At 41.1% G+C, this 14,917-nt stretch overlaps 1 protein-coding gene across 1 annotated transcript in view; it reads left to right on the forward strand.

Moving 5' to 3' along the window:
• The window catches only part of slc8a2b (solute carrier family 8 member 2b), a 205,037-nt gene extending 193,192 nt beyond the window's left edge, over positions 1 to 11,845 (forward strand). Inside the window, exons 16-18 of the mRNA XM_031741776.2 lie at positions 2,550 to 2,649; positions 6,456 to 6,734; positions 7,297 to 11,845. Coding sequence (XP_031597636.2) covers positions 2,550 to 2,649; positions 6,456 to 6,734; positions 7,297 to 7,673 — 756 coding nt within the window. The 3' untranslated portion in view covers positions 7,674 to 11,845. The remainder of the gene's footprint in view (positions 1 to 2,549; positions 2,650 to 6,455; positions 6,735 to 7,296) is intronic.
• The last annotated feature ends 3,072 nt before the right edge of the window (positions 11,846 to 14,917 follow it).

A 14,917-nucleotide genomic window follows, 5' to 3' on the forward strand; every position in this document is an offset into this window, starting at 1 on the left:
TGCTTTGGGCTGGGCTCAGGTTGTATTTTAAGCAAATAAAAGCAGCCACCACCTCCACATAAGCCCTCTGCCTCCTGCGTGCTCCAAGCCATAACATTAGGTTAGTTTACTGGTGACAAACATGCAGAAGAACCATTTGGATGGATGATAATCCGTCACTTTTAATTACACTTCACGAAAATTTAATTAAGGAATTGTATCAGGTCACTCATGTGAAAGGACCATTTTCTGTTCTGCTAGGAGGTTTTGTTGTATTACAGGTCTGAGTCTGTGTGAAATACACAAAATTAAATAATTTAACCATCAACAAGTTCTCTTAATTCCTTTTATCATCAGCTCTTATGTAAGCAGTGGGTGTTTCACAGGTTTTAAATCATGAAAATCTTTCTTAAATGCAGTGAATACCACAAGTGCTGTCACAATAAGCAGTCACTGAAATACGCCTCTTATTTGCTTTTATGCTTTCCTCTGAATAATCTGGAATCTAATTAACACAAAATGTGTGAAAGCAGATAAGGTCAGCTCAACGAAGGACACGAACAACTCAAACACCAGTCTCACTCTAAACCAATTAAACACGAGCAGATGCGTGGATTTGTTTGAGGATTAATTACACGAGGAACGAGCGCTGAACAAACGTCAACAAAGCCGACGGAGGAGAGCCATCATTCCATCATCACACCAAACACCGTCCACTGAGACACCAGATCGTCATCCTCCGTTTGATTAAACCAACCCCTGTGATCAAATAAAATTGTACTTGTCGCTCATCGTTAGTGGATAGTGTGAGTGACCTTGAGAAATAACGCAGTCACTGTGATAAACATTGAGATTTTATTCACCAGAGACTGAGAAGTATGTAAACCAGTGGGAGAGGTGTGCATGTCTGCACTGTATTATCTGCTCTTTCTTGTATTTGCTGGTTAAATTACTGAAGTGAGTTTCAGAGCTCCAAACTCGGCCGAGCATACTGAGCTTTTCCTTCATGCGTTTGTGCAGCTGCAGACAAACTGCACATACTTCATTCATACCGAGACGATTTTATCATCGATCTGCAGATGTTGATGTTTTGGCTTCGAGCTCGACACACAGCTCCTCTAACTGAATTGAACTGATGATGGGTGTGTCGTTATATGGAAAATTAAACTGTCTGAAAAGAAGAAGGAAAAATGTGTAACACATGCAGCAGTGAGTAAAATATCTGATATGTCTTTGTCGGCGTCTCTCCATATATGACAGATGTCATGAAAGCTTACACAACTCGTAACTAAATAAAATTTTATTTAATTTAGGTGGTCGTGGTTAACGTGATCACCTGATATGCAAAAGGTCCGGAGTTCAAGACCAGGTGGAGACACAAATCCCAGGGAGAGGGTTGTTTCAGGGATGATATCAGATGAAGAAATCTGTACCACATCTGCTGTTGTGATTCTTTGCAAATAAGAAATCACAAATTCAGTAGCTGGGCCCATGTCCTCACTTTAGGTTTGACAGTGTTTTAGTAGGTAAAGGTGAATGTTTGGGGAAGGCCTCGAAGGGGACTGGTGACGGCTCCCGGGCCTGGCAGATCCCCATGCACTAAATAGAAGTGAATAAGTTAAAGAATTGAAAAGGCAAGGGAGGGAGGGTGGGGCGCATAAACGAGAATGAAAAGCTTGCAGAACTGGGGGAACCTATATAGATGACAACCGGAAGGAGTGTGTTTGGAGGCGTGGTCCCACTCCTGAAATTCCGATACAAAATCTCCAAGACAGACAAAGCTCATCTTTGTGATCCGTCTATTCAGCTTCCGTGATAGTTTGTAGGTAAACCATCAGCTGGATCTGTCAGTGTTAGGGTGGTTTGATTGTTCTCTTGGTCAGCACTGTTAATATGAAAATCAGAGTGCACATCAACATTAGAGTGTGCTGCTGCTGTGACTCTAAATGACTTTCAGTGACCAGAATCGATTGCGGTCGTTGCTGCCAAGCCTGGCGCAGCCAGTTATTATGTTTAGGGGGCAACTGCTTCTTCACACGGGGCCAGGTAGGTTTGGAAAGCTTTTCCCCTTAATAAAAGAAATCATCATTCAGAAACTGCATTTTGCATTTACTCAGGTTTTCATTGCCTAGCTTTATAATATTACATTGTGTTTGATGATCTGAAATATAAACGAGCTAGCAAATACTTTTTTCACACACTGTAACTGTCAAAACTGAAGCAGATGCCCAGAAATAGTCTTCTCCTAACACTTCCTATAACGCAGTGCAGGAGCATCTTTTATTAGAGCCGTCCCACCTGCCAGCTGCACTTTTAAGCCAAAACTGTCCTCCTGACAGGTAAAGTCAACTTCATACGTGTGAGCTTTTGGAAGGCTCCCTAAATAGTTAATTTTTCAAACTCTTGTATCATCAGAACTATATTAATGAGTTTCTGATCTGACTTTTGTGCTCTTCCCTTCAGCTGCACATAGCATGACTAACAAGCTCTATCTCACCTGAGTGACTCTTGTCACCTGTCCTTGGATTTAATTGCTTGCTAATGAAGTGTGTTGTGCTTGTGATTGACAGAGCACTGTTGACAAGCTCATTAAGAAGACCAACTTGGCGCTGGTTATCGGCACACACTCCTGGAGGGAACAGTTTGTGGAGGCGGTCACTGTCAGTGCAGGTGAGCTCTGTTTGTGTGAGTCTGTCAGTGGACGCATTACTAGAGTGAACAAACAGCTGTCACATGGATGCTCTTCCCCCTTTAACGACACAGTCAGCCAGTCTAAGCAGAAGCTGTGAGTGTGACCCAGGATCATCTGAAGTTGATGATTGTTACACCTCCTCGAGGTCAGGAGGGGGTAACAACACCTCCAGAAACTCGGTACAAGTGTTATAAACAAAAACAAGTTTAATGGCAGCTTTCTCACAAAAACAATAACCCAAATTCATACAACAAATATGGGGGAGAAAGGGACAGTTAGGTTGTGCCAATAAAACCACCAAAAAAGACAAAAACTTAACTGAGCTCTTACCCTAGAAAAACAAAAAAAGGAGGAAAAACCCTAATCCAAACTTAAAACAAGCTCAGAATTAGATGGGTGACACCAACCTACTAACCTAGTGTTTCTAACAGAAAGGATTCTACATGAGTAAGTGTATGGAGTCCCCAGACTTACCACAACCTTCAAACAAAAGAAATACACCAGAGGCGCTCTACACATGTGCCAAACAATTCTAAGCAAGGAAGAGAGAGCCACCCCAAACCACAGGTGAGTCTCCTTATCAGGGTGTGCACTCCTGGTTATGTCCAATCAAAGCCTCCTTCCTCTAATTAGCTGGAGATCCCCAAATTGACACCAGCCTGCAGTCTGTGTACCTGTGGAAATGGCAAACAAAAGGAGAAGGAAATAAAACATGCAGCCTGCAGACACGTAACAATGTTTAAAGATTAAAGAGCCTACTGTGCTTTAAAAATGGATCCACATCTTCAAGCGGACTGCTGTGACACATTGACTTGATTCATAATGAATTAAATTGACCTTTTAGCATTTTGTAAACTAATGAAACTAAGAGAAAAGCTGTTAACCCCTTATTTACACTAAAGCCCAACATTTGCACTTCAGTCACATCTCGATTATATGTTTTAAAATCCACCATGTTAGTGTACAAAGACACAATTACAAAACCGTGTCATTACCCAAATGGGCATAACTACAAATAAGGACCATGTGTTTTCCAAGTGCCTCTTTACCTTTGTCATCTCCATAATATAAAGCTCCTCGAGGCAGGTGGTGTTGTGATTTTGGTTCTGTTTAAATAAATTCAATCATTTTCCCATCATGACAAATTTTATTAATTAGCCCACTACTACTAGGTTCAAGCAGAGATGGGAGTGCTACTGTAATGTTGCTTCATGCTGGTGTAATTCATGTACACTGTCTGGCCTAATGTCTGTATAGCTATAAGTCAGCACAGGATTAGGATAGAAGGAGGCTGCTGAATGAGTGAGCTTTCACCCAGCCAGCAGACTGGTGTTGATGTTACACCAGCCCATCCCATAATTTGTAACAAGAACAAATAGCATTGTTAGCTACTGACACCTGATTGTTTGCATCGTCTGCTGTTTATTAAAGATTCTTCAGGAAGACAGTTTTGGTATCTCAGATTTGTATGCACTACTTTTCATTTGATGTCTAGACTAGAATTTAGCCAAGTTACAGTCTGTTGGTACAATACACAGAAAATCACTCCTCCCAATTAAGATGCTAAATGGTTACCAACCTGGTCGGTAACAGTAAGATTTAATAAAGATAAATAGGAGGGGAAGTTCCCTCCCTGGGCTCCCGCTTACAGGGATGCTTAACACAGCTATAGCTAAACAACAGTTCAGAGTTCAGCACCATCATCTGTAATACAGCTTCCTGTCTGTGTTCACTGGCAAGTTAACTATCTCCACATTAAGCCAGAGCTCAAGTAAAAAAATGTACAACAAGGTGCATCATATTCTAGGTGGATTATTGGACCCCAACTTTTACAGTTTCAGACTAGTTTTTGGCCTGAATGATGTCCAATCAACTTTTAATGCTCAAAGCAGTGAGCTCAAAATCACTCAGGCAACATGAAGTCTGCCCTCTTTGTTTTGTTTTAATAATGAGGTGTCAGAGGTTTCCCAGTTTTTCAATTGTTGTGGGTAAAATGGCGATTTCACCAAGGCGGGACCTTATACCAGGGTCACAGACTTTATATAAAAGATATACTGTGACTTCACCAATTGATTAGTGTTGTGGCATCATCAGCCAAGGGAGGGGTGGATCTGAATTAGAATCTAAGGGACACTGCGTCTTCCTACGTGGGTGACTTGTAAATCCCATGATGAAGCATACCCTGCTTTATCCTCTATCCTCAAAAGCTACAAAATGACCTTCATGTTTTTTTTATGTCATCTAAAATTACCAATTAAGAGCATAAATGCATCAGCAAGGTGATGGAGCTCATGTACAAGTCTCATTTCTGCAACCTCAAGAGTTCCCACCTTTCTGGTGATTTAAAAAATTTCATTCAGAATGGCTTTATTTTCCAGACCTGGTAGCTACATCTGTTTTTATACACAGTATGTACTCAGTGTGCATTTGTTACATTGTATCTTCGCCCCAAAAGTTAGTCAGATAAATAAGAAAAGATTCATTCCTCTTCTTGCACACAAACAGCACATAAACAGCTGATTCATCACAGAGACGTTGCCCTTAGCCAGAGAGAGCAGAGTAGCAGCAGAGCTGTGGGAACACCCTACCCCGGGTCGCTGAGGTGTTTAATCATCATTATTGTCTAGTCCTACACCCACCTCTCCTGGTCCCTGTAGCCCAGTGTGTACTGTTTCCTCTTATTGTATTCAGACAGCATCTACAGCATGTCACATGCGCAAAAACATGCTAGCTTGTAATGTTGTTGTTTTATTGTGTCACTTCCAAAGGCATTGATCTGTAAATGTTTTATAGAAAAAACACATTGAGGAAAATAGTCATCTGTTCTTATGGAAACACCAATCTGTCAGTCTGTCATTGAGTTCTGTGTGACAGTGTGATTTAACTGAAATGTAAAACCGTAATAACATTCCAGCTAAATTATGCTAAATGAGAAAAAGATGCTTGAATTAGACGTAATTCAATCCCTAAAAACAAAGCACCAAATGTTGCTGTAAACTGCTCCTCCAATCAGTAAAACATATTAACATGCTTCTGGTCTGTAGTGTAATAAAAATAATAAATCTAATATTTTAAATAGCCGCCTTTTTCAGGCATGAAGGGTCAGGTCGGTGGAGGTCAGATTTGTAAGTGAAGGCCACCATCTAGTGGAAGCAACAGATCTCTGCAGACAGTCAGTTAACTGTATTCCTTGAAGCATATTTCCATGTGTAGCTGTGATATTTTTATTATAAAAATGTTTCCTATATCATTAATTACAACTTTTCATAGCTTTTTACAGGAATTAGCCCCTGTTATGGAGTGGATAATGAAAAATGTTGTGTTTTTGCCATGATGGGTTTTGATTTCATTGTATTTTGTTATGTTAAATAAAATATTTTTTTCCCCACAAAATAAGGACAATCGGGTTTGTATGAAGTAAGAGATGATTAAGAAATATGTAATAGGTAAAGGACCCAGTAAAAGTATGATAAAGATTTTTAAAAGTATTCCTGTGCAAAAGTCAAAGACCGCTCTGTCCTTTAAGGTGCTATAATAGTTTGGTCACTTCAGGGTTAGAGAGCTACGACTACAACAGCACATTTATGGGATTAATATCCTGCCACGCCATGAAACTGGCAGGACATAAATCCCACACATCACCTACAGAATCAAAAAGTCCTTCCTCGTGACGGTTCAAACCCAGGTCACTACTGTGTCCAAACCCCCTGAGTACTCTGAGTAGTATGACCTCCGTGCTGTTTGTAACTTGTAAAAAATATCACTGTGTGTTTGGCTCCTCCAGGTGATGGCGATGATGACGAGGAGGAAGGTCGTGAGGAGCGCCTTCCATCTTGTTACGACTACGTCATGCATTTCCTCACCGTCTTCTGGAAGGTTCTGTTTGCCTGCGTCCCGCCAACAGAGTACTGGAACGGCTGGGCCTGCTTCTTCGTGTCCATCAGCGCCATCGGGCTCCTCACCGCCGTCATCGGGGATTTGGCATCGCATTTCGGCTGCACCGTGGGGCTGCGGGACACTGTGACCGCCGTGGTGTTTGTGGCGCTGGGAACTTCCATTCCAGGTGAGTAAATGTCCCGTTTCACTGTGTGAGAGCAAGAAAAGGCAGAAAGGAGCGTGGATGATTTGATTGTTTTGAGTATTGGATGGATTATGGGAGAATACCCAGATTTAGGAGTGCATGTAGTGTCACTTTGTAACTTTGTAGTTGTTTTGTGTCCTTCAGTCATTTTGCATCATTTTGCATCTGTTTATAATCATCTATTTGTATCTTTTGTGTGATTTTGTAGGTGGTTTGTTGCTCTTTCTGGCCATTTTATGTCTCTTTGTCATTTTGCATCTTTTTAATTGTTTTTAGTCACTTTTTTGTCATTTTTCTGTCTCTGAATCATTTCAATCATTTTCAGTCATCTTACTGGACACAAGCTTTGCGCCTCTTTAAAGTAATTTTGGATCTCTCTGTAGTTGCTTTGACTTTCTGTCAATCATTTTGTACCTTTGCAGTTGTTTTTTGTATCTTTTTGGTCATTGTTTGTCTCTTTGGAATCATCTAATTGCTTTCTATTAAAACAATTTCTGGGGTGTGAAGGTGTGTGACTCACATTTTCCACCTTTTCCTTCTCCAGACACCTTTGCTAGCAAAGTGGCTGCCATACAAGACCAGCATGCAGACGCATCGGTTGGAAATGTCACTGGCAGCAACGCAGTCAACGTGTTCCTGGGGATCGGAGTGGCATGGTCAGTGGCCGCCGTGTACTGGAGAATTAAAGGAAAGGAGTTCCGGGTGGATCCTGGATCACTGGCGTTCTCTGTCACGCTCTTCACCATCTTCGCGTTCATCTGCATGTCCGTGCTATTGTTCAGACGCCGGCCCTCCATCGGCGGAGAGCTTGGCGGCCCGAAAGTGTCCCGCCTCCTGACCACCCTCCTGTTCCTGGGTCTGTGGTTCCTCTACATCCTCTTCTCCAGCCTAGAGGCCTACTGTCACATCAACGGCTTTTAAAGAGGAGATGAAGAATGTTCCAGAAGAATTTTGCACAGCAGCACACACAAAATCGTTGACTCTCAGCCCATTTAGTCCACGGTTTAACACAAAACAAGTGTAAGATTCATCTGGTTAATAGGGCTTCAGATACATGTTCACAAACACTACATTTAAGCATGTGTAAACAGCGCATTTTAAACACATTCATTGTTACTTGGAAGATGAGGGTTAAGAGGAAGTATTTTTGGAGGGTGAGAGTGTGAAAACGAAAGGTTACTGCGGATAGTTAACGGGGAGCAGACGGAGAGTGACAGAGAATGACTGTGACGGGAGATTCAGAGGTGAAAAGAAGGTCAGGTCAGTCAGAGGAGTGCTGCTTTATTCACTTTAAAGCCAGGTGTGTTTATTTTGGGTTGAGGAGCTCACTTCCAGGATCAGACCACTGAGACGGATCACAAACCTGTGAGCATTGAAGGAAAAATACCTTTGTTTTCCTTTAGTCTCTCATTCAAACCATCAACTCTGCAGCTTCATGTTTCTTCACTGAGGAAGTGGAGGAGCACTGCATCAAATAAGGAGTCGAATGTTTACAACAACATTACATTTGTTTACTACTAGAGGTTCTTGTATAGTGGTGATGCTTGTCTAATACGCAGTATAGCTGAAGGTGGCTCTCCACACGCGCTGTAAATAGTACAAACCGTTGTACATATAGAGTGTAGTAATTTCACAGGGCAGGCTGCCACACAAAAGGATGCAGAGACAGAAATGCCAGGTTTCTACTGTCGCTGTCAGCAAAGCTTCGATGATTTTCAATGCACAGACTGGAACACTGGTAGTTGCAAATATTACAAATGTCAGCGGTTTTAGTTTTAGCGACATGCTAAGTGGAAAATAAAAGTTTTAGCAACCAAAACAAGTAAATAAGAAGCTGCATAAGTGTAACACTGACTAAAAGAACATCTTTGTACTAATCTCTTTACCGGACCACAGCCTCTGACAGGGGCTTGCATATAAAGCTGAAGGATTAGTTTTTGCATGTATAGCCATGTACAGAGCATCTTCACATTATATGTCATGTACATGCTATGAAAAAGGGAATAACCAGCCTAATTATCCACCTGTAAATTACATCCCTGTGTTTTTGTGTCGACTCGGTGAACAGAAACTGTCAGCTAGTCCTTGATGTTAAATCTTCCTGTATAAAACAGAAGAAGCCGTTTGGTCCGGGAGGAACAAAAAGGACATTTTCCTCTCCTGAAGGACCAAATATGCGCTCACACACTCCCGATGTGTGCAGTGTCATTTAAAAACTTTGTCTGAGGCAGTCAGATGGGCTGATGAGCTGCAGTCAGCCATCGCTGTGTTACTGTTAGTGGCAGACTCGTCCATTCCTTTATCTTAAGTGACAGCAGCATGGGCAGACAAACATGTACGGGTAGTTAACAAGACTCAACAGTGTTAGTTTACTCTCAAAAATAAAGTCTCTAAAGTTGCTGATTGCCATCATCAGCATCCGGTCTGCAGCGTTTGTTAGGAAAAAGCTAATAATCTACACATTAATTAGGCTGCAGGACTGTAGTCTACAGCACACTAATGCTTTAAGATAGCAAACAAAGAATGCCTTAAGGGAAGCTCAAGTAAAAAAATCTAGTATTAAAGATTTCTGCTGTACAAACTGCCCAGGCTGCACTTTATTTAACGTAACTAAAACACTGTGTTGTGCTTATTTTTTCCTCCATCATTCTATAAGTGGTTACTGTGCAATATACGAAGGGAGAACTGTCTTGTGTTTCCACTGGTTCGGATAACACCAGATCCAGGTGGACCCATCATGTTGTCCTGTGCGATGTAATTCATCTATTCATGTCTGCTTAGAGCACATGTACCAAACATGTTCAAAATTTACTTTCCTTCTTTATGGAAAGCCAGCGCACCGTTTGTAATAACAAAAAAAGAAGGTTCTGATTAAAGACCAGAGGGTCTACCTGAAACGAGGATGTCTACACGGGAGCAGCACAGTCATCATAGTGCCACAGCAGGAAACATGGCTCTGCAAGGCATGCATGTGTTGCTCAGTATTGCATGGCAGACTTGGAACAAATGTTCACAAGCTACTGAAGAAACCGGCTGCTAAATACACCATAAAACACTGGATGGTGTGCGAACACGCTCTAATTCGTTTCGACATTTCCACGCTGGCACTTCAGGGCTACTATGTTCAGCACTGAGATGCATGAAGCAGGAAAGCCAGCGTGTGAAAAATGTCACAACAAACAGCAGTAAGATTGTCTTATAATAATAATAATGACTAGAAGCTTTAATTATTATTATTATTATTATTATAACTGCCTAATTTCAGTCCCATTAAATATATTTCTTTGAGGACATTGCATTATAAACCTCTCACCCACAGATGATAAGTGCTATACAAGTGGAACTCTTTATTATTGTTGTTAAACATGATAATTTGAAAAGGATTTGATTGGTTAACCCTGACTAACTTTGTAAACTTTCTAAAATCCAGTTTTGTATCTTTTTCCTTGCAGATGTAGCCAAGGTAGATTATTTTGTATTTCTAAACAACAATTAGGATAGTTTCAGTGTATAAAGCTGGTATGTAGACTACATGGTGTCTGAATTTAGTGGGTTAGACTTTGATATATTTTCCACAGTGAGAAATCTCCCCTTTAACGGTGTAGTAGTGCATCATAACCAAACTTTAAAGCATCTAATTTACTGAAATACATGGTCCGCTAACTCATTTGTGTCTTTGTTTTTCATGTATAGTAGATAATTTATATATTTATTTATTTATAGAAGATTATTTCTCTAAGCATAAGATGTGCTGCAGGTCCTTGAGGAGAACAGTTTGGAGTTTATTCGAGCAATTAGGTTTCAATGTGCAATACGAGAAAAGGTTCCGCTGCAGCTTACATTGTTCGAGCTCGGTCCGTGTCTTTTTTTCTGCCGCAGTGTTTGTCATAACCCTCCGCCAGTGTACACTTCTTCATGTCGTCCTTGTGACGGAGGAACTTTGAGTGTAAGTAGCATGTTTACATAAAGAAACAGTGTGGAACATTGCCAGTATAATTGTCAGTCTCAGGCTGTTGTGAGCTAAAGTTTTGTAGATATTAGCCGTGGCTGTGAGGCAGGTTTGTTGTGTGTGAGGTTCAAACAATCCCCTGAACAGTAGTTTACTCACTCAAACCACCAGGTGGGACCAACAATAGATATGACACACACACACATGCAGAGGTCTGCTGAACTCTTGTGTAATGACCAGCACCAGCAGGAACAGAGCGAATCACCTCCACAATGTGTGCATTTGTGACCTCGGTGTGGCCCAGGAGCCAAAAACAGAACTGTCTACAATGTCCGGACAATGTTCCATGTTTCCACAAACTTCTGTACTAACTGTCGGCCTTTGGCTTTCGCTGTTCTGTAGCTAGATGTAATGCCCCCACCCCCCAGCTCTTTTCAGCCTCCCCTCCTTACCTGCCCCTTCCCAGTGTGCATCCATGTTTGCTTCCCCTCCTGTGTTCCCCTGCACATGCATGATGAAGCCCGGTGTACGTACGTTATAGCAGCATGGTCTACTGTGATGGATGCCTGTAGGTTATTCTGTCGGATCGATTCCCCACAGTAGGATTTCAAAACATCTGAGTCTTCTTGTGAAATAAAGTGAACAAGTGTGACACGCACAACCACAGCTCGGTTCAGACAGACTGAACAGAAACACAAACAAGCGCCATTCCTGGAGTCAGAGTCTCCTCCTCACCTGTTTCTGTAGAAGCTATGAAAAGAGATCCTGCTGTGCTGGGTCCAGGCTACATCCCAGGTCATCTTTTTGTTTTTTGGTGTATGATATTTCAGTGTCTGTGTTCGTGTTCAGCCTCCTCTCCTCCCCTCCCAGGTCTTGCTCTCTTCAGTGTGTCTCTTTGTGAAGTCGTTTCCTGTGATGATGAAAATTTCTCTCTGCCTGAATCTTTGTAGGGAAATATTGACTGAAATTACTACAATGTCATGTGATAGACATATACATTTATTCGATACTGTAATAAATTAACTGAAGATGATATTTAAGGTTTTTTTTTATGAAATGCAAGAAAAAAAATCTTAGAAAAAAACTTGGTTTTGAATCATGGCATGAGGTGTAACGTGTTCCTGAAAGAAAACGAAGGTCTTTAATCAAGTGAAGTTGACCTTATTTAAATATAGTTTATTTATTTTCAAGGTTCAACGTGTCTGAGTCATTATTTTATAACTGAACAATATAACAATCAAAGTCAGTGATTCATCGAGTCATCCAGCTATCAAACACCTGCTGTAATCTGAAACTTAGAGGACATTTTTCATGTCTCGACTCATAAATACAGTGAAACTTTTTGCAGATTAATAAGTAGTGGTGGTCGCCTCACAGTAAGGGGGTCCTGGATTTGAATCAGTGAGCTGGGCCTCTCCCATGTGTACGCACATGAGTACCCCATATGCACGTTAGGTTAACTGGTGATGCGAAATTAGCTGAATGAATGGTTGCCTGTGTCTCTGTATCGACAGACTGATCACCTGTTTCAGGTAAAAAAAGGGAAAAAATGTATAATGGTGGTGGCACACCATTGTTTATTAATTATTAGCTCTAAAGACAAAGGTATTTGTGTGTGTGTGTGTGTGGGGGGGGGGACTCAAAAGTACCATATGCACTTTCATGGCCATGTGAGGCCTGTTCTCTCATTATCACAATAAAAGCAGATAAACAATCTGGGATTGATTCCGAGGGCTGAATTTCCATTTCATAGCTTTTCACTGACAAACTTAATATAAAGTTGAAAGAAATGTTGATGAAAGTGAAGGAGGCCATCAGGTTTCGTCTCCTGTCCAAGCGCCTTCTTTAGTTTGAGAACAACTGTGGAGACACACAGACCAATATCTCCTCTTTGACTCCCACCACCCACTGAAACACAAACATGGGGTGATCAGGATCCAACACCACTGAGCAGAGAACGTTCCATGTACCTGAGGATTTATACGGGTAATCTACGCCGTAGCTACGTTATAGCCACAAAACTCTCTGAAACTCTACGCCATTACCTGACATGCAGCTCCCTAAAAACGTAAGTACACGTCACATCAGCGCTGCCCACAGCTCTTGATTGACCCGTTCTGCTCTGGTTCTGTTCTATTCCTCCTGTGCATTTCCATGTTACTTCCTTTTTGCCCCAGTTTTTGAATTTATCAATAACAAAATAACAGTCTTCATCTAAATACAAGGAACAATAATAATAATAATACAAAGACTTAGAAATTTCAGCCAATTCCTGGAGGGAGATTGCTGAAACTAAAGGAATGGACATGTGGGAATGTACAAAGATGTGGGAAAACTGGAGGGACCAATATGTTTGTCCCTGGAAGAAAAAAAAAACACAGTGTGGATCTGGGAGGGAAAATAGTCCCAGCATTTTATTTGTTTTTATCAGCAAACACAACCACACGGTAATCAACACATATTACACCAGAACAAGGATAAATAATGGCATCATTGTCAGTCATCACAGTTCAGTGAGTCAGCTAAATTTGGCGCTAAAAACTCCTCATAGCTTCTTTAAGTGTTAATTTATGGGTCTAAAACGCTTTGCTGAGAGAGTTTTGACACTCTCCATTAAATATACATGTATATATACATGAAAAATTGATGATTTTTTAAGTTTTGTTTTGTTTTTTCTTTTTTCTCTTGTTATTTCAGTTATATTTGCATGTTTGAAATAAAATTCTATCTATCTATCTATCACAGTCGATTACATGGTTCTCAGCTTTATCTGAGTGGTTCTTAATTTTTGAATACTTGGTTAGTTTACTTTTTTTTTTTAACCTCAACTAAGAATCACCCTCCTCTGCACATGTCCAAACCATCTCAGCTTCACCTCTCCCACTTTTTCTCCAAACTGCTCAACTCAACACCGCCTACAGACTATTTGAACTTGATAGGCATGTCATGCTTTCAAAATAGCTGCACAAGCACAGATGAATGACCTCTTTTTAAGTTTCAAAGACACATGAAGGGTAGTTCAGTGTCTGGCGTGTCCTCTTTAGTTATACTGGTTAGCAAGATTGCTGCTGAAGCACTAAACTGCTGTGAACCAAGTAGTTACACTGAACTCACACTGCAGTGATGCACCAGCTCAATTTTATTTCAATTCAATTGTATTTAATATAGCACCAAATCTAAGCAGCACAATTAAGGGAAGAATCAGGGTCACCTGATCCAACCTTATCTATATGCTTTATCAAAAAGGAAAGTTTTAAGCCTAATCTTAAAGTAGCTCCCGAATCTGTCTCGTATGTACCACGGGTAAGCCTGCAGTCTGAGAGTGAAGAGCTGGGGTGATATGGTACCATAAGGGCATTAAGATAAGATGGGCCTGATTATTCAAGACCTTGTATGTGAGGAGCAGGATTTTAAATTTGATTGAGGATTTAACAGGGAACCAATAAAGTGACGCCAGTATGAGAAAAATATGTTCTTTCTTTCTATCATCACCAGTCTGGGTGAGTTTTTCATTTCAAACATTTCTGGCACAACTTCACCTACTTCCAAGGTGCATGGAGGGGATGAAAGAATTCACAATACAGCAACTCCAGCAACACTTAAGGGAAGATGAACAACTTTATTGATTGACCAACGCGTTTCAGCTTGTGGTCCACACCCTGATGAAGGCCACAAGCTGAGTTCCTGCATTGTGAGTTTTTCATTTCCAAGCTGTATGGATTAGTGTAAGTTACAGTTGAAGTATATCAGCTGAGAGGCCAAAGTGACTTTACTCGGTGGGCCGGACCCCCGATGCCCATCCATACGCTGACACTAGCTCAAACTGAGCTGTCCTTCTGATGTACTCCTTTCTAATTTTGTCCATCCTGCTCACTCTCAACAAAAATCTTAGCAACTTCAACTCTGTCACCTGCCTTTCTGTCAGTGCTACTGTCTCCAAACATACATGACAGCAGGCGTCATTACCAGCTTGTCAACCTCCTCTTTCACTCTTGTTGTTTTCCTTCTATCACAAATCACCACCGACACTCATCTCCACCCACTCAACCCCACCTGTACTCTTCTTCCCTGCATGTTGTTTTGGATGGCTGACCCCAGGTGTTTAAAATCATAAACCTTCACAATCTCTGCTCCTTGCATCTTCACTTTTCTACCTGTTGCCCTCTCATTCAAACACATGTATTCTGTCTTTGTTTCTACTGACTTCTCTCTTGAG

Source organism: Oreochromis aureus, linkage group 14 (assembly GCF_013358895.1).
Source record: "Oreochromis aureus strain Israel breed Guangdong linkage group 14, ZZ_aureus, whole genome shotgun sequence".
In the NCBI taxonomy this organism is placed as follows: Eukaryota; Metazoa; Chordata; class Actinopteri; order Cichliformes; family Cichlidae; genus Oreochromis; species Oreochromis aureus.